This window comes from Equus przewalskii, chromosome 7 (assembly GCF_037783145.1).
Source record: "Equus przewalskii isolate Varuska chromosome 7, EquPr2, whole genome shotgun sequence".
Lineage (NCBI taxonomy): Eukaryota > Metazoa > Chordata > Mammalia > Perissodactyla > Equidae > Equus > Equus przewalskii.
Genome location: NC_091837.1, coordinates 49,679,532 through 49,706,130, shown reverse-complemented (window position 1 = coordinate 49,706,130; position 26,599 = coordinate 49,679,532). Strand labels below are relative to the sequence as shown.

Sequence of the window (26,599 nt, the reverse complement as noted above, 5' to 3'; positions counted from 1 at the left end):
GCTAACTGAGCTGTCAGCCAGTGACCTAGAGGTAAAAGACAAGATCTCATGTTACAATCCCCTGAGCCATCTGATCTGACTGCTTAACAGAGCTTTTGTATATTTTAAACCCAGTACATGAGTTAACTCCTACATAAGCAGATTATGCTAAATTGGTCTCTTCTAAATAGCAGCAGAGTTACTAAGCACACTAGCATATGTACGTAATTGCAAAACTCCAGGGACTCTGCTTTCAGCTTTGCAGTCAACACCCACGGCCACCCAAGGGGTGTGTGTATTTGGAGCGTTAGAATGGAGATGCCAAGCATGGGTGCCTTGCCAGCAGAGATTCGGCTTCTGGCGTGCTCCGCTCACGGATGTGTGAGCCATCACAGGATGGTTTATGTGGAGCTGCACTGAAAGGAAAGTCGGATGGGTGCAATATTAAGGGACTGGTGCACACACTCTTGGGACGACTGAGTTCTAATGTTTGGATTTCCATGTAATTGTTGTGCACCAGCCGAGGGAGTTTTCTGTAACCCTGTGCTAGGGCTGGGGATTCTGTGCTATGACTTCATGACTTCACAGTTCCAGTTTAACACTGCAGTCCCGAGACAAGGGTCCAACGGTGTCGTCACACGGGCCCACGTTTCAGGATCTCAACAAAAATGCCAAAGCATAAATGCATCCTATTTGCCAAACAGTTCACGGAGCTCTCTTTCAGGACTACTGCATGGCACTGAATAGAAAGCGTTTATTATAACCTGCTCTTTAGATCGGCGTGATTTATAATTCAGTGTCTATCTTAAGTTTAAAAAAAATTGCAGAATAGGTTATTGGGGGTTTTTAGAGGAGTGGCATTCGACCTGAGATATACAGTTTCTGCACAAATGGGAAGAGAGTGTGTGTCCCATTGCTGTGAAAATGCCCGTGGAAACGCATGGAACGAGGACAGTCTAACCAGTGGTGAACAGCTTTGAGTGGTAATATTGGTCGATCTTAAAAACAAAGAAAATTAGTTTACGGAGGGATTTAAAGGAGGAAAGGCACCTGGCAAATGAAAAATGGAAAGTTTCTTCAGGATAATAGGGGAAATTTTCCTCTTTTCTGTCTCTTCTCTTCATCCTTCAATATTGCTTTTCCAAAATTGCCCCTCAGTTATATAGGCAAAGAGTAAATGAAGCCAGCTTCAAAAGACTTTTTTTAAAAAAACAATGAAACTGGATTTTCCGTTGAATGCTGAAAAGCTAGTCCCTCAGTAACAGACACTGCCCTACTGGCGGGTTCCGCAAACTTCCTTAGCCACTTGGGTACAAAATAAGCGCAGCCTTTAAAGTAATCTAACTCATAAAGTCTTGTCTTCGAGTGTAATTCAAAGAAAAATGCAGCCACACTACGGTGCCTGTAGTTTTCTCTGTCAGATTCTTTAATTCATTTGACAGATTTGCTCTGTGTTCCCCCACAGCCGGGGCGTATACTGGCCAGCGAAAGTCCATGCTATCTTGTAGTTTACATGGGGGAGGGGAAGGACAGACAATAAACAAGAAAACAAACAATAAACAGTATTTGAGTTAGTAGTAAGTGAAGCGGGAAGTAAGGAAAATAACAGGATAAATGGGCCCACTTTGGGATGTTATTTGCCCCCTATACTAAATCTAAAGATAACTTTATTCCTATGTTTTGTTTTGTTTTCTCAAGAAACGTCTTTATTTGTTCATCTACATTTCCAAGATAAAATCTAGTTTACAATTTAGTGTCGATTTAGAAGCAGATTTTTGTCCCTTCAGTGTCACATATCACCCCCGATCCAGGATCAGTTGCCCATTCTGGATTCTGTTCTCCACCTCCTGTTATCTGATCCGTAGCAAATATATACGCTCACCCTTCATCCCAGTGGGAGGGAAACACCTGGTGCAGTCTACTCTCTGGGCGGTGGGTGTGGACCAGCTCAAGGCCAGATCATCTTCAGATCTCCTCGCTAGTATAACCATAATACTTCCCATCACTTTGCTAGTTCTTTTAACTGTAATACTGTTTCTGATACATTTTCTTTAATTTTGCATTTGCGGGTTACTGAAGTTATATTTAGTTTTGACCAATGTAGAGAGTTAAAAGATGTTAAAATAGATGTGGGCAGAAGCCCCTTGGAGGCAAATAATAAGGCTGACATCCCTCAGCCCCTGCCGAGCTTAGACCAGGAAGAAAGGGAGGGCCACCTTGCCACCGCAGACCTCTAGCATCCATGGCCCCGTGCTGTGCCTTTGATGGCAGAGCAGTGATGCAGGGAGTAACACTGGGTATCTCACGTGAAGCAGCTCAGGGCAGGACTGTGGGTCCTGTTCTCAATTTTTATTAACTTCTCGCTTGCCAAGAACTCAACCTCAGCTTAGATAGAAGCCCTCTCCCTGGAAAGCTCTTTCTCACTCAGTTTTCATCCTTATATTCTTGGAACCTAGTGTTGGGCCTGCTACAGAGTGCACATTCAAAAGTTTGCTTAAGGGCCGGCCCAGTGGCATAGTGGTTAAGTTCACGCACTCTGCTGTGGCGGCCCAGGGTCCACCGGTTCAGATCCTGGGCACGGACTTACACACTGCTCATCAAGCCATGCTTTAGTGGCATCCCACATAGAAGAACTAGAAGGACTTACAACTGGAATATACAACTATGTACTGGGGCTTTGGGGAGGAAAAAAAGCATGTAAAAAAGTTTGCTTAATATATGAATTAATTATTGGGTAAAATATTGTATACAGAGGTCAGATCCTCAAAACAGTAAAGGGCAGGGCCAGTCCCAGTGGCCTGGTTGTTAAGTTTGGCACACTCTGCTTCGACAGCCCAGGTTTGGTTCCCAGACGCCAACCTACACCACTCTTCTGTCAGTGGCCATGCTGTGGGGGCCGCTCACATACAGAAAGAGGAAGATTGGCAACAGATGTTAGCCCAGGGCGAATCTTCTTCAGAAAAAAAAAAAAAGCTATAAAAAACACAATAAAGGGCAAATAATTGGGTACAGCTATTCAAAATAGGAAGTATAGTTTAAAGGCTGGGCTGGGTTCGTTACGTGTATTACCTCATCTAATGTGCCACCATAACCTTATAAGAAGGAGCTGTTTACCCCAGTTAACAGATAAGAGCACTGAAACTCTGAGAGGCTAAGACATGTTCAGTCTTATTTGGCAAATGGGGACGAGCCAGGATTCCAGCTCCCACTCTGACTCCTGGACCTTCGTCTTTCCCTCTTTTGTAGCCTTACTTCTCAACCCTAGGGGCATGTTAGAATCAACTGGGGCTCTTAAAAAAAAAACCTGGCCTTTCCCACAAAGATTCCAATTTCTTCGTCGGGAGCAGGGCCTGACGTGGGATTTTTTAATGCTTCGCATATTCAGCCATGTGGTCCATTTTACCACCTCCCAGAACTGTGTTCTAAACGTGGTCTTCAGCTAAGAGAGCAGCTCATCCACGATATCTCAGGCCACTTTATTCTCAACGTGGCCTTCACCTAATTGCCCACTCAAGAGCTTCTCAGTCAGTGCTGGGGTGGGGGTTATATGGTGACCCCTTCAGCCCCCCGGGTAGCTGGAGCTCCCCGGCTGGCCACCTCCAGCCATGAGCAGCCTTCTCTTGTTGCCCCAGTGTCGTACAAATACAGTGCTATCATTTTCTATGTGTGTCATGACTTTAAAAGTCTGAAAAGCACACTGCCTTTGGCTGAGCAATGGGATAAATGAGCCTTATTTGCCTATGGGTTTCAGGATTTCCTTTTTTCAGGCCCCAGTGTCCAGTGCACAGAGTCTGACCGCAGCAAGGGACAAGGATGGCCTTGAACCAGTGACCTTGTCACTTGCTGATGCCTGCTTGGTTATACCTGTGAAGAGAAAATCACTGGCAGCGCATTCAGTGACCAGCTTTGGCCCTAGCACGCTGTGCCCACCCACCCTGGGAGGAATGATACATGGGACCACCTGGGATGTGCAAGGCTGTTCATCATGGTGGGGGTGTCTAGGCCCAGGGATGCATTAGTCACCTGCTTCCTGCTCAGCTCCTCCCTTCCTGTTGCTAGTGGGACAGTAGAACCAAGAGTGCCCCACAGTGCAGCACGCTATCTCAGGTACACATCTTTGCACAAAACACACATGCACAAAACACACATGCATGCCCCAATCAGAAAAAATTTTTAAAGATTTTTTAAAAATTCATTTCTAAAACATGCTCTCCAAAACTATGTCCTAGGTTTTCAAGCAAATAATAGATCCCCCAGTCATCTTCAGTGCCCTGCACACTGTGCCTGGCACCTAGGAAATGCTTGATAAATATTTGTTGAATGTTGACTGAGTTTTGCTTAGTTAGTTGGATGAGTTTTGCTATGACCTGGAACAACTCAGCTGCCACAGGGCTGCTGCAGCGGGAAGGTCAAACGTTTTGAATCATCAGGTGCAGGGTGACGGTAAGACTTAATGGCAGGCTGAATCCAATCTGGTCAGCAAAGATTGACGTCCTTTGTTCTTCAAGGCAGAGACCAGAAAGGGATTTTCTAGTCTACTTACCCGGAAGGGAAAGAGTAAGGAGAAAGGAATAAATCAATCCACTCACAGCCCAGACACCAACGAGCCAGATTAACAGAAGCGTGACACCTGCCTTCAGGATGTTTTCCTCCACCTGATCCCTCCTCCCTAACCCCACCCCCCCATATCAGGGTCATCTCCAGATGATTGAAAAAATGCAGATTCTTGGGTTCCACCCACCGTGTATGTAATCTGCATCTCAGGATTCGAGAGAAATCTGTAGTTTTCCTCAGCATCCAGGTGATCCACCTGCATCTTAGAGTTTGGGTACCAGAGAGGGTACAGAGAAGGGTGGTGGAACAAATGCATCAGCGTGCAGCATGATGGGAACAGCGTGGGGTGGCCAGGGATGAGTTGTTAAAACAAGGCTTTTGGGGCCTGCCCCGTGGCCAAGTGGTTAAGTTTGCGCGCTCTGCTTCGGAGGCCCAGGGTTTCGCCAGTTTGGATCCTGGGCACGGACGTGGCGCCACTCATCAGGCCATGCTGAGGTGGTGTCCCACATGGCAGAACCAGAGGCACTCACAACTACAATATATAACCATGTCCTGGGGGGCTTTGGGGAGAAGAAGAAAAACAAAACAGAAAAAGAAGATTGGCAACAGGTGTTAGCTCAGTTGCCAATCTTTTTAAAAAAAACAAAAAATGAGGCTTTTCTTATGGATTCTGCCTTGATTCTCATCACTCAGGACAATACTACTGACTGTGCTCATTTTGATCGGTCGTGGTGAAAGCAGTCATTAAGTCACACCAAGGTCATTTTTGCTCTTTTTTTAATTGAATTTTCATGTTTCCCCTCACCCTACAAGAAAGTACTACAAGACAGTACTTTTATAATAATAAACTGTTTGAAAAGTTAATTAGTAAGAATTCCATAGAAGATTCTGGTAACCTCTTACAAAGTTAATATGTGAAAAAGATGCTCCACTTTACTGTGTTCTTGAGAACAGTAACATTAAAAGGGCTTGAAATCGACGGTGTTATTTCACACAGCCCAGCTCCCGGGTCTCCTATGACTTTGGCTCTTCAAACCCAGTAGTTTCTGTCAGTCACATAACTCTGATTCTGGCTGAGCGCTTTGAGAGCTTCTTCCTGGTAAATGAGGACCAGCATTAAAACATTTTAAGTGACTTTCCAAAAGACAAAGTGCATTTTGGCCACGTAGAGAGCTTTGTGGGCAGGACTATTACACGCCACCGCATTGTTCTTGCGTCCACCATATCGCTCTGACGCCATCTTCCCAGGCCACCGTGATCTCCTTCATACAGATACGAAATCTCCTTGTATCAGAAGAGAAGCACCCCTACTTCAGGGCACAGTGAGGTGTCCATGCTGTGTGTATTCTTGCTGGACTACAACAATGATGTGCAAGTTATTCTCAAGTTCGGCAGGCAGGGCGGGTTGGGGGGGGGAGTCTTTTTTATTAAGCCAATTCAGAAAATAAACTTTTTCCCCCTTAAGTTCCAAACAGAGGCATTTATTCACAACCAAAACACATGATTTTATAATTTGCATTTAAACTTTGAGGACTTTTAAAAAAATAATAAACCTCAGAAAGTCACACTGAAGGATACCTTATGGGTCACCTGAACATAAATGCCCTCTGCTGAAACCTGAGGTGTGCGTCTGCCTGCCAGACAGTTCAGTCTATCATCATTTTATAAATAGCCCACTAAAATGCCATTTCTTTTCACTAGAAGTGCAGGATTTATAGCCTCAATAGATGAATTATCAATATTCTGCTTCTGAAAGATTACTCTCAAGATGTCTAGAGATAGAAAGTAGCAACACTTCATCCGCAAAGCAGCAAGCTGAGGGGGTTGCATATGTTTACATGCTGGGCTTCTGACTGTGCCCAGGATGGTCGTGTGGGAGAATGGGGGAGTGTGAGGTGGTGGGGCTGAGAAGTCAGCTGCACTCTTACGAGGTGTATACGTTTCATGTATACGTATTCCATGCTGTGTGCATGGCACATACCCAGAAGCTCCAGTCTGGTGGCAATCCCATTTGCAAAAGAAAAGGTTAAAAAATAAAATCCAGGGGCCACCCCAGTGGTGCAGTGGTTATGTTTGCACGTTCTGCTTCAGTGGCCCAGGGTTTGCCGGTTCCAATCCTGGGTGTGGATATGGCACTGCTTGGCAAGCCATGCTGTGGTGGGCATCCCACATATAAAGTAGAGGAAGATGGGCACGGATGTTAGCTCGGGCCAGTCTTCCTCGGCAAAAAGAGGAGGATTGGCAGCAGATGTTAGCTCAGGGCTAATCTTCCTCAAAAAAAAAAAAAAACCATGTTTCAGTCCCACAATTATATTGGCTATTTGCTGGACTGTCTGAATCTAATCAAGATGCAGTATCCGTGGAAATGACACTGTCACTGGATAATGGCTTCCCACAGCTACTTAAATGCCATGTGTTGGTTTGCTTAGTAATGCCATTACTGTTTATCTTTTTTGGTGGTAATGATTATTTTTACTCTTGTGCAGCTCTTCTTATTGTATTCCCCATATTCAGAAGATAAATTACAACTGTGCATGACAGCTAACCACCTCTTTCAAACAATGGCAAACCTTGCCAGACCGAGAGGGCTTTGTAACTGAAAGGTGAATTTCAGCTCGCCCAAACCTGTTCCATGATGTGTTCCAGAACTCCCACCCAGCCTAATTAAGCCTTGGCTAGGCCCCTGCCACCCCTCCAAAAATTGATTTTTTTAAAAACAGTTTAGAAGGCCCTGAGGGCTTTAGAGCTTACCTGAACAATGAAAGCTCCTCTGGTCTCAAAGCGGTGCAAACAGTCAATATAAAAGAAAAAAGGAAGGCTCTTTTAAGTGTATCCTGCTGATCTATAATCTCAGGGGCCCTAAGGAGGGTACTTCATCAAAACATCACCATTTTGATGATACATTGAAGAAGGAACAAGATGCACGAAGGGGGGGAATTCAGAGAAAATTCAGAGAAAACGTTAAAATGGACTTAGTTGTAACAACCAAGCAAACCCAGGGAAGCGTGTTACTCTGCATGCAGCTCTGATCTTCGCCCTGGCTAGATGGCTGTGACGAATAGAAACACCGAACGTGACAGTACGGTTTGCATTGCCAAGTACACAGCCTGTCAGGCTCTTAAAGAACCCATTTGCCTTTATATAGATATCTAAACTTCGCAAAAGTTTTTATGAGAAAAATGAGCTTTGGCTTTAGTGCATGTCTCAGCAGGACTTCGAAATGACAGGTTATAGGGACAGTCCCCGTGGGAAGCAGTGGAGTCAAGTGACGACTAAGACTTGTCCCCTTTTGTGTATGATCATCTGAAAAGGAAGAGAAAAAATGAGAAGTTCTTGTGAATAGCTGGGAAACTCATTTCTTTACTTTGCAGCTTAGGGCTTGGTTCTGTTTTTTTTTTGTCGGAAGAGATAGGGAGAAATATTGATAAATACGCCTACCGCCCAGCGAGTCTATGGACCAGCTGGGTGCCTCTGGGTAAATTCCTGAACCCTGACAAAGCAGGCCTGAGCCCCAGGAGGGCTGCGACGGTTTCGCAAGACACACACCTACGACCGCATTGCCGGCCGTGGTGCAGCCAAAGGCACAGTGCTGTCAGCGGCCTCGTTCATTATTGCCCAACTCCACATGCCCGAGAATGTTGTCTTTGAGTCATGAGCTGATAGAAACTTAGTATTTTTCACATGTCATTTTGATTTGGTGACTATTTAAATAATCTTGCGACATACCTTTGAAATCTTGAGCTTCTCAGCGTATAAAGCCAACCAGGCACATTGTCCATCACGATTTGAAGAAACAATTAGGCTTTTTTTAAACAGAAGGGTGGTATGGACATTTTATATATTCTTTAAAGTGCTTCTATACCTTTGAAGTTGGGTAAAAAGGAGTCTCATCCAGTCCAGTGTGCAGCTTGCTTTCCTTCCTCTAAGGATGTATAACTCACAGTCCTGAGGCTAAACCTCCTCCCTTTGATTTTGTCATCTTAAAGCTGGTTTCTGAAAGTGTTTTTAAGCTTCCTAGTCACTCTGAAGTCAGACAGCTGTGGAATAATTCATTCATTTTCATTCATCCAACCACCTCTCCATACTCTTGAATACCTGAATGATACTCTGCTGCTGTAAGACCCTTGAATGACGTCGGGAATGAAGGAGTGTGTGTGTGTGTGTGTGTGTGTGTATGAAGGATGGAAAAGGAATACAAAGGAATCAGGATAGAGTCACTTATTTTCTTCCAGACATCTTCTGTTAGGTTTTCGAAAGCATTTACCTAGTCTTTAGGTAAGTTATATTTCTCCTGTTCTTTCTTTTTTTATTAAGCACTGTATTAAGCCTCTGGTTTTTCACTTATAGGTACTAAGCAAAAGATTTAAATACTTCATTGTAAGCTGCTGTTTCACTGGCCCCATTACAAGTAGGAAAAAATTGTTCATTGAAAATAGAAACAGCTGGCTTCGCCATAGTCCTCTCGTAGTGTCATGTAATTAATACAGTGCTTTTATTTGAAGTGACTACTATGGCATATTGTAAGTGAATTCTTACAGTCTGGAACCGTAAAACACCAAAGGAAGTGGGGACAAGTTCCATTTCATGTCCTGTTCTCGTTGATAATCTCGAAGTACAGCAGAGAGGGTGGAGCCACTGGGAAAGCAGCAATCTCAGAGGAACAGGCCGAGAGTCTGTTCCCTTTATTAGAGAGACTGATGGCATAGATGGAAGGATCAGGGATGTGTCCTCCTGGAGGAAGGCACTGGTTCAATAGTTAGGGCTGCTGATGCTCAGAAGCCCAGGAATAACAACGGTCACTCCAAAACAGATTAAATTCAGTGGGAACACATGCAAAAGAATTACCTTGTATAACAAGAAAACTGGAGTGGAGGGGCCAGCCCGGTGGTGCAGCAGTTAAGTTTGTGCGTTCCGCTTCAGCAGCCCAGGATTTGCTGGTTCCAAACCCGGGGTTTGCCAGTTCGGATCCCGGGTGCAGACCTTAGCACCGCTTATCAAGCCATGCTGTGGCAGGCATCCCACGTATAAGGTAGAGGAAGATGGGCATGGATGTTAGCTCAGGGCCAGTCTTCCTCAGCAAAAAGAGGAGGATTGGCGGCAGATGTTAGCTCAGGGCTAATCTTCTTCAAAAAAAAAACCCCAAGAAACAAAAATAATAATTAAATAAATAAAAGGTTGTAAAAAAAAAAAAGAAAGAAGGAAAACTGGAGTGAAACTGCAACATGAAGAAAGGATGGCAGGTACTGCCAGAGCGAGAGGGGAGCTGGCAATTCTGGGTCAGACAGACCCTGAGTCGGGGACGATGTTGAACATGGGCTGGCCCTTGCTCTTCAGGGAAAAGAGACCGCATAGCTCAGCAACCCGCGGCAAGTTACCTGATGGCTCTGTGCCTCAGTTTCTCCATCAGTAAAGTCAAAACATTACTTGTAAGTACTTTATAGAGTTGTGAGGATTAAATCAGATAATCCATAAGTTTTTAGCAGAGTGCCTAACAAACTCTCAAAAACTGTTAGCTATTGTCACATTTTTTTCTCTGAATAGTAATTATTGTAAAATGGAAAACATATTCTAAAGTTTCAAGAGAAAAAAGGAGTGTCAAAAATACCTCCAAATATAGAACAGAGTGTTGGGAGGAGGCTGGGGGCGGGCTGTGGGGGCAGGCCCATGTGCACATGTGCAGGCTTGCCTGCCCAAAGAGAAAGCAAGAGAAAACCTAAACAGAAACTGTTTGAGCCGAAAATACCAAAGTGGGCTCCCAAGGGAGGTTATGGTGATCTGACCCTGGGCTGATCTTAAAAAATAGCCATCTGCCCTAGAAATCATTTTTAAACAGACACTTGCTCAAAGCAAAGAGCAGGACCAGGTGATCTTAAAAGGTTTCGTCCAATTCTAGATTCCCAAAAGGATTTTATATACAGTCAGGATTCTGTTTTGGCATAACACATCATCGCTGAAGGATGAAAACCTGTCAGCACTCACGGAACCCGTGCAGGCCGGCCCAGCGCCACCCGAGGAGGGGGGACCACTGGGCAGTGAGGGAGCGGCTGCGCGCCGGGCCCTGCCGTCCACCCTCCCGACTGTGAGTTCCGGCCTCGGGCTTGGTTAGCTGGCTGCAGTGCCCTCGCCTGTAAACTGGGGATGATAGGATCTGGCTAGTCAAGTTGTGAAGACTCAGTACCATGCTCTGCATGTAGTGAACACTCAGTAAATTAGACATCCATTTATTATAATCCTTTATTATCCATTTATTCCTCGTAAGAGTTCTTTGTGTTAAGTATAACCCCCTTTCTCAGATAAAGAAATCAAAACTCAAACTGAATTAGGCTTAAAGATAGTTAAACCAGGATTCAGACCCAGGTCTGTGAGTTTTGGAGCTGACTGTTCCAGGGGCTCCTGCAACATACTGAATGAACCAGGCCTGGGCTCTTGTGAATAATCGTGCCGTATGTGCCCCACTCAGGTCAACGCTTTGCGAGAGCTGCTCTTCACTCGCTGTGTCCCCAGCTCACCCATCGTGTTCTCTCCTGCCTGAAATCCCTCCTTCTTATGCCTAGTGATCCTGAAAACCCCGTACAGGGCTTGCCTCCTGCGGGAAGCCTTCCCTGCCTGCCTCAGGCTGGCGAGGTCCCTCTCCTCTGTCCTTCCATGGCTCCAGTGGGACTGTATGATGCTCATTTTAAGAGGCCTGGCAGAGTACCAGGAACATGGTGGGCATTCAATAAAGGTAGAAACGAAAAGCCTACTTATGTAAATTCTGGGCTTTTAAAAATCAGGTTAATTGTAATAAGACATTTTTCATAGTAAACAGTCAATGTAACTCTCCTAATTTAAAAAATGTTCTTGCCAAAGAGTCATGGGGAGGACTCATGAGGTTCCTAGAGGATTAGCAGGCCCTGAGTGGCCTGGAGCTGCCCCCAAGCAATCAGTGATCAGTTCTCCAAAATGCTGAGTCCTGGAGTTGTTGGTGCTCTCGCACTTTCTCTTATATCTTAAACTTATCTTTTACTTCTTCCCTACTTTCCTCAGTTCTGTGTATCATTTAAGAAAATGATGCTGCCTCAGGAAACAGGTACTGGAAACATTACTTCCTCATAAGTAGATATAATTTCTTTTTACTAAGAAGGTATTTTCTCTCTTCTCTAAATTACTCCTGTTCGTTTCTATAACAAGCTCTGAATTAATTTTTGTGTTCATGAAATATAGACAAAATCCCAACTGTGAAACATAAAGAATGATTCCTAGATTTTTTTTTTTTTTTGAGGAAGATTAGCCCTGAGCTAACTGCTGCCAATCCTCCTCTTTTTGCTGAGGAAGACCGACCCTGAGCCAACACCCATGCCCATCTTCCTCTGCTTTATACATGGGACACCCACCACAGCATGGCGTGCCAAGCAGTGCCATGTCTGCACCCGGGATCCGAACTGGCAAACCCGGGCCGCCGAAGCAGAACGTGCGAACTCAACCGCTGCACTACCGGGCCAGACCCCCTAGAATTCTTTTTTAACAATTATGAAACTTTAAGCAAATTAAATGCTATTTATGATCGTTCAGACTTCAAAAACAATAAGTTGACTGTGGTTTCTTTCTTTCTTTTTCTTTTTTTTTACATTATAATAATGTCCAGTGTAACATTTCCTTTTTAAATAAGAAAAAGTTTTTGCTATGGGCATTTAAAATATGTACAAAAATAGAGAGAATACAATATTGAACGCCCACCTTTCAGAAAGTTTCAGATATCAACCTAGCATTTCTCTTCCCTTCCACCCACTTCTTTTCTTCCTCTCCCATCTCAGCAGAAGAGAGGAAAAGATCCCCACTGGTGGCAGTGCTCCTTCCCATGTCTCTTTCCCTCCCTGCTGTTCTGAGTGCAGGTTCCACCTGCAGTGACAGCTCTCCACACACCTCTCGTTCACGCACACACACACCCACAAACACCCACACACTCACGATTGCACATGCACAAACAAATGTGTGCACCTGCACCCAGCGCTCTACCCCATCTGCCATCTTTCTTAGGTTTCAGATATAAGGAGAGAGACTTGGTCAGGAAACTACTAATGTGGATTAGTAGCCATAAAAAAGTATGAAGCTGCTAGTGCTTCCGAAAACAAAATTATTCAATAGAAAAATACTCTTTAAATCTGATTTTTAAAAAAGTAATATCCTCTTGATTAGTGGATTCATGGCAGATTGTTTTTCTATTTTCCTGCTTCTTCGTCCTCTATGCTTTTCCAATTTTTAACAATGAATAGGCATCACTTTTATAATTTAAAAATATCCCTTGGGGCCGGCCCGGTGGCGCAGCAGTTAAGTTCGCACGTTCCGCTTCTCGGCGGCCCGGGGTTCGCTGGTTCGGATCCCGGGTGCGGACATGGCACTGCTTGGCAGCCATGCTGTGGTAGGCGTCCCACGTATAAACTAGAGGAAGATGGGCACGGATGTTAGCTCAGAGCCAGGCTTCCTCAGCAAAAAGAGGAGGACTGGCAGTAGTTAGCTGAGGGCTAATCTTCCTCCAAAAAAAAAAAAACAAAAAACAAAAAAATAATCCCCAAAAAGTAGTGCTAAAGAGGTAATTTGGAAGTTGCCTCTGAATCTCTTAGCCAGCGAAATAAAGCTGGACCAGAAACTAAATTAAATCTTTTCCTCATGTCCAAACCCTATTTTCCATGGCTTGAAAGCCCAGAGGTGGAAAAAAAGGGGCATTTCTTGGCACAGGAGAGCTAAGTGGGTGAAAAGTCACAACAAGCTGTGTCCTGCCCTTTTCTCACCATCTTTATCCCTCCATCTGTCTTTGGAACTTTGTTCTCAGCCCCACCTCTGGGCAGGGGCTCCTCCACCCTCCCTGGGCAAGTCCACCCTAAGGCTCCACAGAGGAGCCCTCCTCCCACCGCCTGCCTCCCAGTGTAATTACCAAGTGTGGCCCGGCTCTGGGGAGTTGAAAGGATTAAGCCACTTGCCTCCGGTAAAGTGGGGTCTGGTCTGGTGTCGTGTTACATGCCCTGGTGGCTGATGGGCTTGGCGTTCACCAGGCGTTGGAAGGAGGATTGGGTGCGGGAAACCCCTCCAAGCTAAACTTCCTAAACTATAGGAAAACCTCACAGGGGTTTGTCAGGATTCGGTGTAGGGACACAGCTAACATGGGACACAAGAGCTGCAAGGTCAGTGGAACTGGAACCTCCTGTGTATCCCTCTCTCCAGAAGTTTTCATTGTCCTAAGGATCCTCACTTTCCCATTCCTTATTATGCCCCTTCACGGGTATGCCAACAGTTTGAGAGTAACCTCTGAAGTCTTGGGGTGTTTTGGTCCCATTCAGTTCCCTTCAGTGTAGGGTATCTTCTCCGTATCCCCAGCTCTCAACTACACCAAGCCCCTGAGCCTCAACTTTTTGTATCCCAGCTAGGAATTAAGTTAGTTTCCCTACCAAGTTGATAATAACCAAACTTGGGATAACATGCAACATTAGCAAACTCGACTGAACTATAACAATTGTGCATTTCTCAAGGGAAGTTGTTCAGTTATCTTCTTCTTCTTTGTTGTTTTGTTTTTGTGTGTGGTGTTTTTTTAATTATAAATAAAAAGGCATTATATTTAGTGGTCAAGAACACAGGCTTTAGAATCAGACCTAGGTTGGAAGCTAAGGCAAGTGACAGGCATTCTGGGCTTCCGTTTCCTCGTCTGTGAAATGGGAATGATGTGGTCATCTCATAGGATCGCTGTAAGAATGAAGTGAGATAAAGTCTGTAAGACAGCCAGCTCACTCTTTGGCACATAATGCTATTCAATAGATAGTAACAAGCATTAGATCAGTTGTCCTCCATGGGCTTGAATGTGACCGTCCTCTGCCCATCTCCCCAGGGGCAGCATGGCAGGTTTAGAGCCAGCTTTGTGTCTAGCCAGCTGTGCATTCTTGAGCATTACATATTTGGAACTCTTTTTCTCCATTTGTAAACTGGGAGGTAGAATTAGGTTGTCCTGGACACCCTTCATTTCTAAAAGTGTGGTTGGCAATTTAAGAAAAAGTGCTATGACAGTTCAAAGTGACAGAATGACTCACTGAAAGCATTTCAAGTCGATGACGTTGACTTGCTCCTGCTTAGTCTCTCTGCTCATCCTCCTTTGCCCTGGTTCTCAACTCAGCCCATTCATTAGACTTACTTGGGAGCTTTTTAAGAAATGCAGATGCCTGGGCCCAAACCTCAACCAAGAATTACGTCAGAATATCTGGCGGTGCGCATCAGTATTTCTTAAAAGCTCCCCAGGTGACTTCATTCAACCCAGGGTTAAGAACCACTGCGGGGCCGGCTCCGTGGCCAAGTGGTTAAGTTTGCGCGCTCCGCTGCGGTGGCCCGGGGTTCGGATCCTGGGCACGGACATGGCACCGCTCGTCAGGCCACGTTGAGGCGGCATCCCACCTCCCACAACTAGAAGGACATGCAACTAAAATATACAACTGTGTACAGGGGTACAGGGGAGTTGGGGGAGATAAAGCAGAAAAAAAAAAAAGAACCACTGCTCTGTGCAAATGACACAGTGAAAAGCAAGGCAGAGGAGATGGGATTTGGATAAGCCACAGGCTGCTGTGAGATGTGATTTCAGATATGATATTTCGATTCTCACTTCTAAATTTGCTCTTTTCCTTCACATTGCCGAGAGCATAGCCTTACATCAGTCCCCATCGCTCTTGAAACCAAATCCAAACTCCTTGACCTGGCTTATTATACAGCTCTTCGAGATCTGACTTCTCCTGCCCCAGCCTCATTTTTCAGTCGGCCTGGCTCTATGCCCCAGTGGAGGGTAATCACATGTCAGGTTTTTTCCAGCTTCAAGCTTATCTTCCCTACCCCTCGCCTTTCTTACCTAACCTTACCTCCCGCCCCTGTACTTGGCCGACTTCTGCTTGTCCTTCAGGTCTCCAGTGAACTTTTTCTTCCCTGCCTCCTCAAAGTGAGTTGGGTGCACTTCCTGTGTACGCCGTAGCCCACTCGACACACCCAGTGACACACTCCATCACGCTGCACTTGATCTGCATTCCCAGCCCCACAGACTGTTAAATTCCACGAAAGCAACGAGTGGGGCTTATTCACCACTGCATCCCCTATATTTCACATGGTTAGGCTCAGTGAATATTGGTGGAAAGAATGAATGAATAACTGAATGACTACACAATAACAAAGAGAAATTCTTAAGGAATGAAGTCATGGTAAATTAGAGAAACCAGGTCCCATAAATGAATGAATACACAAGAAAAAATAAATTCGTAATGACTGACTCACACTCAACCAGTTTAAATCAGGTCCTACCCCTGTAGACCAATGAAATAGACGTTTCATTGAAGGCCATTCTTTTTTTTTTTTTTAAAGATTTTATTTTTTCCTTTTTCTCCCCAAAGCCCCCCAGGACATAGTTGTATATTTTTTTGTTGTTGTGGGTCCTTCTAGTTGTGGTATGTGGGATCCCGCCTCAGCATGGCCTGATGAGCAGTGCCATGTCTGCGCCCAGGATCTGAACCGGGAAACCCTGGGCCGCCGCAGCCGAGTGTGCCAACTTAACCACTTGGCCACGTGGCCAGCCCCCGAAGACATTCTTTAATGCCAGGGCAAGGGAGACCCGTGGTGGAGAACCACATTTGCTTTCCACCAACGGAGCTTAATTTCCTCCGAGACTTGGTCCTGCATTATTTGCTCCATAAACAAGTGTAATCAACAGAATGTTAATATTAAAAAGCAAGAAAGAGGAATATATTTCAGTATCTGTTAATGGATATTTTCAGTAAACTTTTATAATCCTATTACGTAATGAAAATATTTACAGATAAAATGATATGATGTTTGGGATTTACTTTAAAAATCCCAGTGCGGGAGAGGGCGACCTGGAGATAGAGGTGAAGCGAATCAGACAAGAGCTGATAGCTTTGAGGCTGGACGGACACATGGGGGTTCATGATATTATTTTCTCTGCTTTTACATGTTTTAAATTGTCCAAAGTAAAATGTTCAAAAGCAAATGTATTGAAAAAAACTGTGGAAGGAAGCTTTTCTCAGCTTTGCCACTTGGTTCAATGAATGTTTGAAAAAAAAAAAAAAAGAGAGAGAGAGCCATACATCATCCAGAACAACCAGCTTGGTCTTGGTCAGTTGGAAAACAGGAATGTTCTCCAAGGTTAGTAAACTGTAATGAGTTCCACGTAGTTTTCAGGCACCAGAGTTTACAAATCCCTGCAGTTTGATTTGTAACTCCATTCATATGTCCACAAGAAATACAGCCCGTGTCCACGTTCCTTACTTGCTTAGCCAAACAATGCTTTTCCACAGCACGTTCAGGCCGATCTCAGAACGGACCCAGGGACGCCATTTTACGATCTTCAGGACCACCCTGTCCTGCCCCATTGTTTTCACAACTCAAAACGTTCCTCCTTTTAGAGCTAGCAAAACTCAGCAGCACTGTGCTTCCTTTTGTCGCTCCTAACGTTGCCTCAGAAACGGGGATTCTTTCCTCTTGGAAAGGCCTTTCCCCTCAGGAATGTGCCTCGGCCTGGCCCAGGGCTCTCCCTTCCCAAGCCTTCTCTCTTCTCTTCACAGACCTTTCCCTCCATTCCGGGGGGCCTCACAGCTTCCTCCGCCCTGAGCAGGAGGCCAGGAAGGTGTCCCCACCATCCCAGGCCCTTGCTCTGCTCTCCTGGGCCGCCAAGCGCAGCCTCCCGGGCCTGGTGCCACCTCGGGGCACAAGGTGTGGGCCGCCGCAGGTTCCGAACCTCGCTGCTCAGCCTACGGGCCGGGCCGGCTGGCTGGTGTTCCTGATCTGCCCCATGGAGTCTGGTCCTTCCTCCTCAGCTTCTCGCGCCCTTTTGCCTTGAATGATCCCGCCTGGAGACTCCACTTCTCCCACTGCCCAGAGGCCGCTGCCACCTCTCCTGCCTGCACTGAGCATCCTTTCCAATTGCCCTCCTGCTCCTTCTTTGGCGTCTTTTCCTGTTTCGCCTAAGTTGGAGGTGAGGGTGCTTCTGAATGCAACAGTGCCCAATTTCCTGCAGCTGCCGGAAGTGTTTTCTTATTGTTCTTTTTGTTTTCTAATCCTAAAAACCATTTTTTAAATATTTCTTAGATTTTTTTATGCTTTTTTTTTTGTTTTTAAGATTGACATCTGGTTTAACATCTGTTGCCAATTGTTTTTCCTCCTCCCCCCCCACCCCACCCCACCAAGCTCCCCAGTACATAGTTGTATATTCTGGTTGTGAGTGCCTCTGGTTGTGCTGTGTGGGACACCACCTCAGCATGGCCTCATGAGCCACACCATGTCAGGCGCCCAGGATCTGAGCAGGGAAAACCTGGGCCGCCAAAGCAGAGCCTGTGGTCTTAACCATTTGGACACCGGCTGGCCCCCTAAAAACCATTAAAATGACCCTCTCTCCTCTCTTGGAAAGGGCTACAACAATACCGTTCTGCGAAGATTGGTCCTCTTACTCCTTAAGTCCTGTTTCTTAGTGTCTGCATTCTTTTACGAGCTGCTTCCATAGAAATTTTTATTTGCTAGTTTGAGGTATCTTCCATTGCTGTGTTCTTTTTGAGCATGCCATGACCCCATTTGATTTTCTCATCAACGCTGAGAAAAACTTAGGGTAATTTTATAAAAGAAATGGAGACAATTTTATAAAAGACATGGAGAGCAGAGAAGTCAGTTCACCCAGATTACCGCTCATAACTGGTCAGGCCTCATTCCCGCCCCATCAGTCACTCTTACTCATTCACTCAGTAAAGATTTATTAATCACCCATTCTCTGCCTGCAGATGTCCAAGTCCAGATTTTGAAAATGAGCCCTTAAGAATAAAAAGCATAGGATTTGTTTAAGAACAAAATATTTACTTTTTACCTCTTCACTAAAGTGACTTGCAATCACTGATACTAATTTATTTCAGGCCACAAAAATTATCAGTATACACTCTTGGATTTTATTGTAAAGCTCTTGCTGAACAAATATAAGATAGAAATAAAAACTCAACACCAAAAGCTTTCATTCCAGAGTAGTAATTCTTTTCATTCCAATCATTGTAGGAGGCCCCTTTAAGATCAAACAGACTGGGCCCCAATCCCCCAATGCTACTTAACTAGTTGAGCAAGTTACTCATCATTTTGAGCCTATTTCTTCATCTTGAAAAGGAGGATAATGGATTAGTTACAGACACAAAGTTCTTAGGATAGTGCTGAGTATCTGGAAAGCACAGAATAAATATAACTCCCTTTTCTTCCCCTGTCAACTGTAAATTTATCATGTGTTTAACAGTGAAGAGTAAAATGTTTTAATAATAGACAAACAAGTCTCATTCTTTAGCATGCTGCACCAGGCTGTCCCGGAAGCACTATAAATAAGTGACTAAGTGTATTTTAGTTTCACTGCCACATCTTTATATGAATTATTGTTTGACTGATGTGTTAATGAGAAATGAATGACAAGGTAGCGGGCAGTGAAAGAATCCTTGAATGGTTGTAATCCACACTCTGGATAATCACCCTCAAATCATGGAAAGTTGGATGGAAACATTAGCTGAGAAAAATACATTGTTTTAGAAATATGACCTGACTGTAATTGGTTGCTTTCTTCTTTGTGCTACATACCTTCAGGTAGGACAAGTTTTCTAATTATCTTTAAAAGATTTTTATTGAAATAGAAATTCACACACCTTTCTTTTTTTGGAAGAGAGAGGAGTAGCTTTCCTATTTGTCTGTGTATTGTATTTTAAGAAGGGTGGAATTATTGATTTACCATTCCATCTGTCCCATTTCAACATAAGATTAAAAATGTATGATTTCAAAATCATCTTCAAAGCAATAAAATGATGTTCCATATCAGAGATAGACTTGTTCTGCAAAAGCTTTTCACTAAAAAATGGAGTCATTTGCCTGCCTACAGTGTTAATGAAAAGTAAAATGCACCTTTTGGTAAAGGAAGTGATTTCTAGTGTTTAAATTCTACTTTCTGATATCGGATATTTGTTTGTTATTGGCCAGACCTCTGCTTGTGCATAGTACGGATGTGACCACTTTCTGTGAACTGAATATATACTGAAGTCTGCAGGTTCAGTGTTTCTTAAAGGGATAAAGGATAATGGATTGAAAATGCTTTAACTGTAGCACACTGTTCAAATGTTGACTCTGTAAATGGGAAAAACATACTATGGATCCCTATTTTTAAAAATTACGCATAGCCACTTATGTTCCAGAACTAGGTCATATTTTTTGGGTGGTCAAATATTTCTAATAATATAATATTATACTAATATAATAATATAATTCCTGACTGTTACAGATGATTTTTGCTGAGACCTAAGAAACTAGACTGCGTAATGTTAATGGAAGACATGTTCTCTTGGACCAGTGATATTTTCAATTATTCTTTTTTGTGATTAAATATAGATGTTAGCATGTAGGCATAGCTTTATTTTTAGAAAGTTTGGGACTCACAGGTAGGGGAAAGCTCAGAAAACAGATTTCTTAAAAACAAAATTGCTTTTTTCATAGAATCTGTTTAAAAGATACTTTGGAGCAATAATATATATATATATTTTTAAGCAGCAGAGAAGGTTGTTTTAAGTAACACAGAAGGAAAGACAAGCTCTTCCATCCCAGTGACAGCACTTAGCCATAACCACCATGTCAGGGACATTTTCTTTACAGGTAAAGGACAGTGAATAAAAGAATTTACTTGAGAAAGTCTGAGACTATTTTGAATTGTTCGCTCCTGAGATCCTTATCAAGCAGGGGCCAGTACTTCTCAGAGAACCCTAACTACTTAACGAGTGATTTTCCTGACTGCCATCTTTGAAAATGCTAGCTTTGACAGTGACACAAAAAGTAGCTCTTAGTCTAAGTGGCTGAACAATTGATTCTAATTGTCTTCACTGTTTCCTCTTTTCTATCACAGAATCGGAAGACTTTTTGATGGTACAGAGCCCATTGTTTTGGACAGTCTCAAACAGCACTATTTCATTGACAGAGATGGACAGATGTTCAGATATATCTTGAATTTTCTACGAACATCAAAACTCCTCATTCCCGATGATTTCAAGGTGAGGGATTCATATTAAATTACCAATAGCATAAATATGTGATTTGTTTTGATGTGCTCCAAAAAATATTTCTAGTTCTACATTTTTAACATATACCAACTCTGATGGCATCAGAGGTCTCTGACAGACGCAGACATACTGTCTTCATGAAATAGAGTATATGGTCATTAAAGTTTTACGTGACCAAAAGAAGACTGCTTTTTACTTAAAGAATTGAATTACAATTCATTTTAACACATTGAAAATAAGTTGGTAAAATTCAAAACTTAGTTCTGAGAGTCTTAGTGAGGTAGAGAATAAGAGAAAACATCCATAGCTTAATAAAGACTTTCTCTCCCAGAAATTGAAAGCATGCATTCTACTTCCATTATATGAAATTTTAGAATTGTTCCCTTTTAAAGTTAGTAATAAGTGTTATGGTTAGTCCCACCTTGTGCTGGCAACTGTAGGCACTGGAATTAGATCAGAACAAATAGAAAGTGTTAATATTAGAAGGGAATGTACAAAAATGTAATCTTTGCAGCCATTAATACTTCTCTAAATAGAAGATTCTGAAGAGTCAGCTAAATACTATTAGAACTAATAAAGAACTTATTAAAGCATCTAAATTCAGGATCAATACATTACAATCAATAGCTTTCCTGGCAAGAGCTAATCATAAGATATAATGGACAAATATACCACTCACAATAACAACAAAAGCTATAACACCTAAGAATAAACCTATCAAGAAATATGCAAAGCCTGATTGAGAAAACAGCAAATCTCTACATACAAGGATAAAAGAAGAGTTGACTAAATGAAAGGATATTCTGTGTTCCTGGATGGGAAGACTCGAGATTGTTAAGCTGTCAGCTATGCCCAAATTACTTAATACATTCAATACAAACCCATTTAAGTCACAGATTTTTAAAAAATGAAAATTGACCCATTTATGAAGCTTGTTTAGAATGTAAAAATGCTTAAGAATAGCTGAAAATATGGCTGGCCTGGTTGCCTACTGGTTAAGTTTTGAGTGCTCCACTTCAGCAGCCCAGATTTGCAGGTTCAGATCCCAAGCGTGGACATATACCACTTGTCAAGCCATGCTGTGGCAGTGACCCACAGGTAAAATAGAGGAAGATTGGCACTGATGTTGGCTCAGGGCCAGTCTTCCTCAAGCAAAAAGAGGAAGGTTGGCAGCTGATATTAGCTTACGGCCAATCCTCCTCACCAAAAAAAAAAAAAAAAAAAAGCACTAAAAAGATTTTTGGTGGTGATAGTAGTAGTGGGCAATGGTGGATGTGTCCTACCAGACATCAAAACATCCCATAGAGCTATAGTGATTAGAAAGTGTGATCCTGAGGGTGCTAAAATAGACAAATAGATCAATGGAGTAGAACAAGGTCTGAAGAGAGAGGGAGGGATGTGTGTATAGGAATTTGATATATTATAAAGGCAGTATTTTGAATCAGTAGGAAAAGAATAATCAGGAATTGGCACTGAGACAATTAGCGCCAAGACATTTGGAAAAAGGTAAAACCAGAACCCTATCTCATATCATAAGTTCACAAAGATTCCAGAAATAAACACAAAAGTTAAAGCTATAAAAGTATTAGAAAAAATATAAAGGAATTTCTAAAAGTATAATTTTGAGGCAGAGAGGGCCTACTAAGCAAGACTTAATCACCAGTAGATCTCCTTTAAAACAAAAATTGAATTAAAGACACTATATACAATAACGGATGTGTCAGAAGAGATACTTGCAACAGAAGATTAATATCCATCATAACACAGCTCCCAAAAAGCTGTAAGAAACATCCAAACAACCCACTGGGAAACATTTTTAGATAGAAACAAAAATTTCTCAAAGAAAAAACAGAAATTGCCAATAAACATTTGAAAAGATATTTGATCTCTCTAGCATCAGAGAAGCAAAACTTAACTGAGATACCCTCTTTATCCATCAGATTGGCAAAAATTTAAAAATTGATAATATATAGTGTTGGGACATATACAGTGTGGTTGGGAATGAAAATTATTAAACATTTTTGGAGGGCAATTCAGCAGTCCTTTTTAAATTTTCAAAATACATATTCTTTGATCTAGCAATTCCATGTCTATTAATTTATCTTCTAGAAATATTCACATAAATGTGCAAAGATATGTACATAGGATGTTTACTGTAGTCATATTTGAAATAGCAAAAACTGGACACAGCTAAAAAATGTCCAGTAATGGCACATGGTTACAAATATTATAGACTATCCGTACTATGGCAGAGTTTAAAAGAGTGTGGTAGATCTATGTCTGTTGATGGGGGAGATCACCAAGATTTTATTGTTCAGTGAAAATATTACATTGCAGAATATGTATAGTATGTTCCTATTTATGTAAAAAATTGTGTGTGTGTGATTAAATACATAGAAAAAGATCTAGAAGAACAGATCCCAAATTAATAGGGGTCAGGGTGCCTCTCATCCAGCCTCTCCTTCAGGATTTTGAACCTGGGGCACATGCCAAGGATGACTAGCCAAAGGGAAAAGAGAGTATGGAAAGGGTCATATTATGTACACATTTATCTTACATGAAAACAACTCTATCCATCTGGCAAGAAAATAAAGAGAGAGAGAAACTGCAGCTAGCACGTGCAGTTCCCTGCGCCCTGGAATGAGCCTGAGGAGGATCCCAGCCTCACTGCTCCCGAGCCCATGGCAGCTCCCAGGGCCCTCTGAGTGTGCCTCTTATGGTGCTGGGCGTAGTCCAGGGTTTCAAGATGTGTGGGGCTGGTTTGTGCAACACGGCTCCTGAGTGAAAGTCAGCTACCTCATCAGTGATGATGTCTCTCAACTCAGGAAGGAAAACGGGTTGGGAATATTTCTAATGTGGCACCTTCCTACAGGGTTTTCAAGGATACTTTTCAATGTTGTATTTTCTTTCCATGCCACTTTCAAACCTCCTTCCTGCCTTCCCCTCTCACCACTTCCTTCACTGGCCAGCGTCTTATGCTGGACTCTCAGATAGTAGCTGGATTAGAGATGCCCCGTAGGCCTGAGGCCGAAGAGAAGTCTCCTGCCTCCAGCCCTCAGTCTCAACCTGGGATGCACCTGCTTAGACACGACTGCAGAGAGAGCTGGCTGCGTTTAGACAGCAGGCCCCAGGGCCGCTGGGACCACCGCTGACAGCCAAGGACAGCAGGCCCGCTTCACACACTAGCTGCAGGCAGAACAGTGAGCTCAGAAGACAGTCAGGACTGCTTCTAGGAGGCAGGCCCTGGCCCCCACGGAGCTAGGAAATGGGGCTGAGTCCTGCACTAGGCACGGGAAGTGAAAGGAGTCGGGAGAGGCCAGAGGGCCTGCTGTCCGTGGGCACGGACCCCAGCAGTGCCCCCAGCCCTAATTACACCTGGTGCTGCGGATGTCGGGTGTTCCCCACTTGGCTCTGGCCTTCCTCCCGTGTGGGAGAGCAAGTAAGGGAGTAGAGAGAAGGGCTGAAAGTGTGATATGGCGAGGTGGGTGAACGTTTTCTTAGTCTCTCATATTTTCCTGGAAGGAAGGCAGTAGAAGGAAGGGGAGGGGGGTGAAGGAGGGAAATTTCACTTTTAGTTCTACATTAAGATGATTGCATTTCCAAAGGCCCACTCCGAATCTCCACCTGGATAGTCCTTGGCTCCTTAAACTTAAGCTGCCCAACATAAGCAGGCCATGCCCACCTCCCCCGGCCCTCCCCCACCACCATGAAACCTGCTCCTCTTCCTTTGTGTCCTATCGCAGTAAAAGATGCCAGGATCTGCCTGCTCGCTCCACACAGGAAGCTGAGAGCCATTCTGCGCTTCTTCCTCTCTGCCCCCGAAGTGGGATCCTCAGGGAGTCTCTCCATCAGACCTCCCGGATGCTTCTCGAATCAGTCCACTCCTCTCATCCCCCCTCCCTAGTCCAGGCCCAGCAGCTCTCTGGAAGACCTGGAGTCGTCCCCTCTCCCACCCTTACCCCCCTCAACCACTCTCCGTGTTGAAACCAGGAGACACTTTTTTTCACTAAACTTTTAACCTGAAGATCATTGTGGCTTCCCATGCACTTGCAAGAAATAACAGAGAGATCCTACGTTACTAGTTCCCCCAGTAGCGACGTCTTACAAAATTATCGTATAACATCACAACTGGGCTGTAGACGTTGATACAGTCAAGGTACAGGACATTTGCGCCATCACAAAGATCCCTCCTGTTGCCCTTTTATAGCCTCACACCCTCTCCCCTTCCTCCATCTCCCACCCATCCCTGACCAAAGGACACTTCAGAAAGGACAGTGTATGATGACTTGCTCCTGCTTAAAACTCTGCAGAGGCTTCCCCTTCATTGTTCCTGGAGCAAAGCAGCACATCCTTGTCAGAGCCCACGAGGCCCAGAAGGCTCTGGCCCCTGCCCACCTCACCCGACTCTCATCCTACACTTATGCCCTACAAGACTTCTGTTAGCTCCTCAAACACGCCGTCTTTCTGCCCCCATCAGAACAAACCGTTCTGTCTGCCTGATGCTCTTTTCCTGGCCTTTGTTTGTCACTCAGGGCTCATGGTATAGATCACTAAGCTGTCCCATGCCTGGGCTAGCTTAGGTTTTCCTCTGCCTCCTGATTCTCCGTGGTCACACACTGTACATTTGTAATTATTTATCTATATTGTTTAGCACCGTATACCCAGCTGTAAGTTATGAATGGTTTTAGCTACAGGCGTCGGAATGGCTGATCACCAGTGCCTTAAACTAATGGAGATTTGTTTTTCTCACATAAGATGTCAGAGGTCCATGGTTGTTGGCAGTGGTATCTGCTCAGTGATGTTATCAAGGACCAGAATTCTCTGTCTTTTTTGTTTGCCAACCTCAGTGTTGACGTTTTGGCCTCATGCTTGGTTACCTCAAAGTCATAAGGTGACTGCCACAACTCCAGGCATCACATCCTCGTTCAAGGCAGGGAAAAGGGGCAAAGGCTTTTAACTCAAAAGACTTTATCCTTGTCAAAAGATCCCCACTAGCCTTCCCCTTCATAGCTCGTTGGCCAGAACTGAGCTTCCTGTAGCTCAAAGGAGGCTGAGCAGGTGATTTATTCCCTTTAGCCCTTATAGTGAGAGAAATGGGCAAGGGCTGAGGGATTGGAAATAGCTGTTGGGGAAGCTAGCCAGCAGGGTCTGTCACACGAGCTCAGCACTGCCACTCAGGAAGCATGTAAGTATTTGTGGCGAGAGCGAATGAATGCACAGATGGGTAAATAAATGAATGAGTGAGTCTCACATTCAAACCAGATTCTTTTTCATACCTGGTCATCTACTTTCTTATACTTGAACCCTAGATATTTTGCACATTTATCTTGACTTTCTAACTACTTTGTAAGGGTCTCACAGGCAGGGACATTTTTATGTTTTTCTAAAGGACACTGTGTGCTGGACACATAACAGTTGCTTAGTATTAATTTAAGCACAGCAGAAAAAGGTCAAAAGAGTCATTAGGAGGCTTGTAGGCCCTGCACCTTTATTTAAAATGATATAGGACTTATAGGACTTATATTAAATGGAAAATATAAAACATGTATGTGTGCAACACCATTGTCCTAAACTACTTATCAGGGTAATATATTTAATTTATAATTCTCATGATTAAAAGAGAAGCAGACTCCAGGGAATCCAAAACAGTTTATGGGGAATTATGGTTAGAAAACGATAATAGCTATTTGTTTTTAGTTGCAGTCCGTTCCAGAAATGGAGCTGGATATTTGAAACACATTTAAATGTGGCAGGCATCATTTTTCCTCCAAGAACATTCAGGTTAGATGCTGGGAGGGAAAGTACATGGGAGTTAAGCTGTGGCCAATTCCCAAGGACAGTCCCTTAAGGACACACCCAGTCACCCCTTGGCTAGGATTGGGCTGGTGGCTTCCCTGCCCCTTTCAAGCTCCCTGAGGATTCCAGAGCCCCGAAGGACCTGCCGCTATTCAGTGCCAAGCGCAGAACACGCCCTTTCACTGGCTCAGGGTTTAGCT

The 26,599-nt window shown here is 43.8% G+C and overlaps 1 protein-coding gene and 1 long non-coding RNA gene across 7 annotated transcripts in view; one reads left to right on the top strand and one right to left on the bottom strand.

Annotated features, from left to right (window-relative positions):
* Window positions 1–26,599, top strand: part of KCTD1 (potassium channel tetramerization domain containing 1) — a 190,345-nt gene that overhangs the window by 148,734 nt on the left and 15,012 nt on the right. For all 5 annotated transcript variants that reach the window (XM_008527574.2, XM_008527575.2, XM_070627516.1 and 2 more), the window contains one exon: window positions 20,450–20,594. In XM_008527574.2, coding sequence (XP_008525796.1) covers window positions 20,450–20,594 — 145 coding nt within the window. The remainder of the gene's footprint in view (window positions 1–20,449; window positions 20,595–26,599) is intronic.
* LOC139084524 (uncharacterized) lies at window positions 5,294–7,586 on the bottom strand. Of its 2 annotated transcripts, none has more exons than XR_011541966.1 (2): window positions 7,285–7,586; window positions 5,294–5,889 (listed from the first exon to the last, which is right to left on the bottom strand). It is a non-coding gene; the product is annotated as an uncharacterized lncRNA (long non-coding RNA). The 2 variants fall into 2 exon arrangements; XR_011541967.1 differs by having other exon boundaries at window positions 5,294–5,629.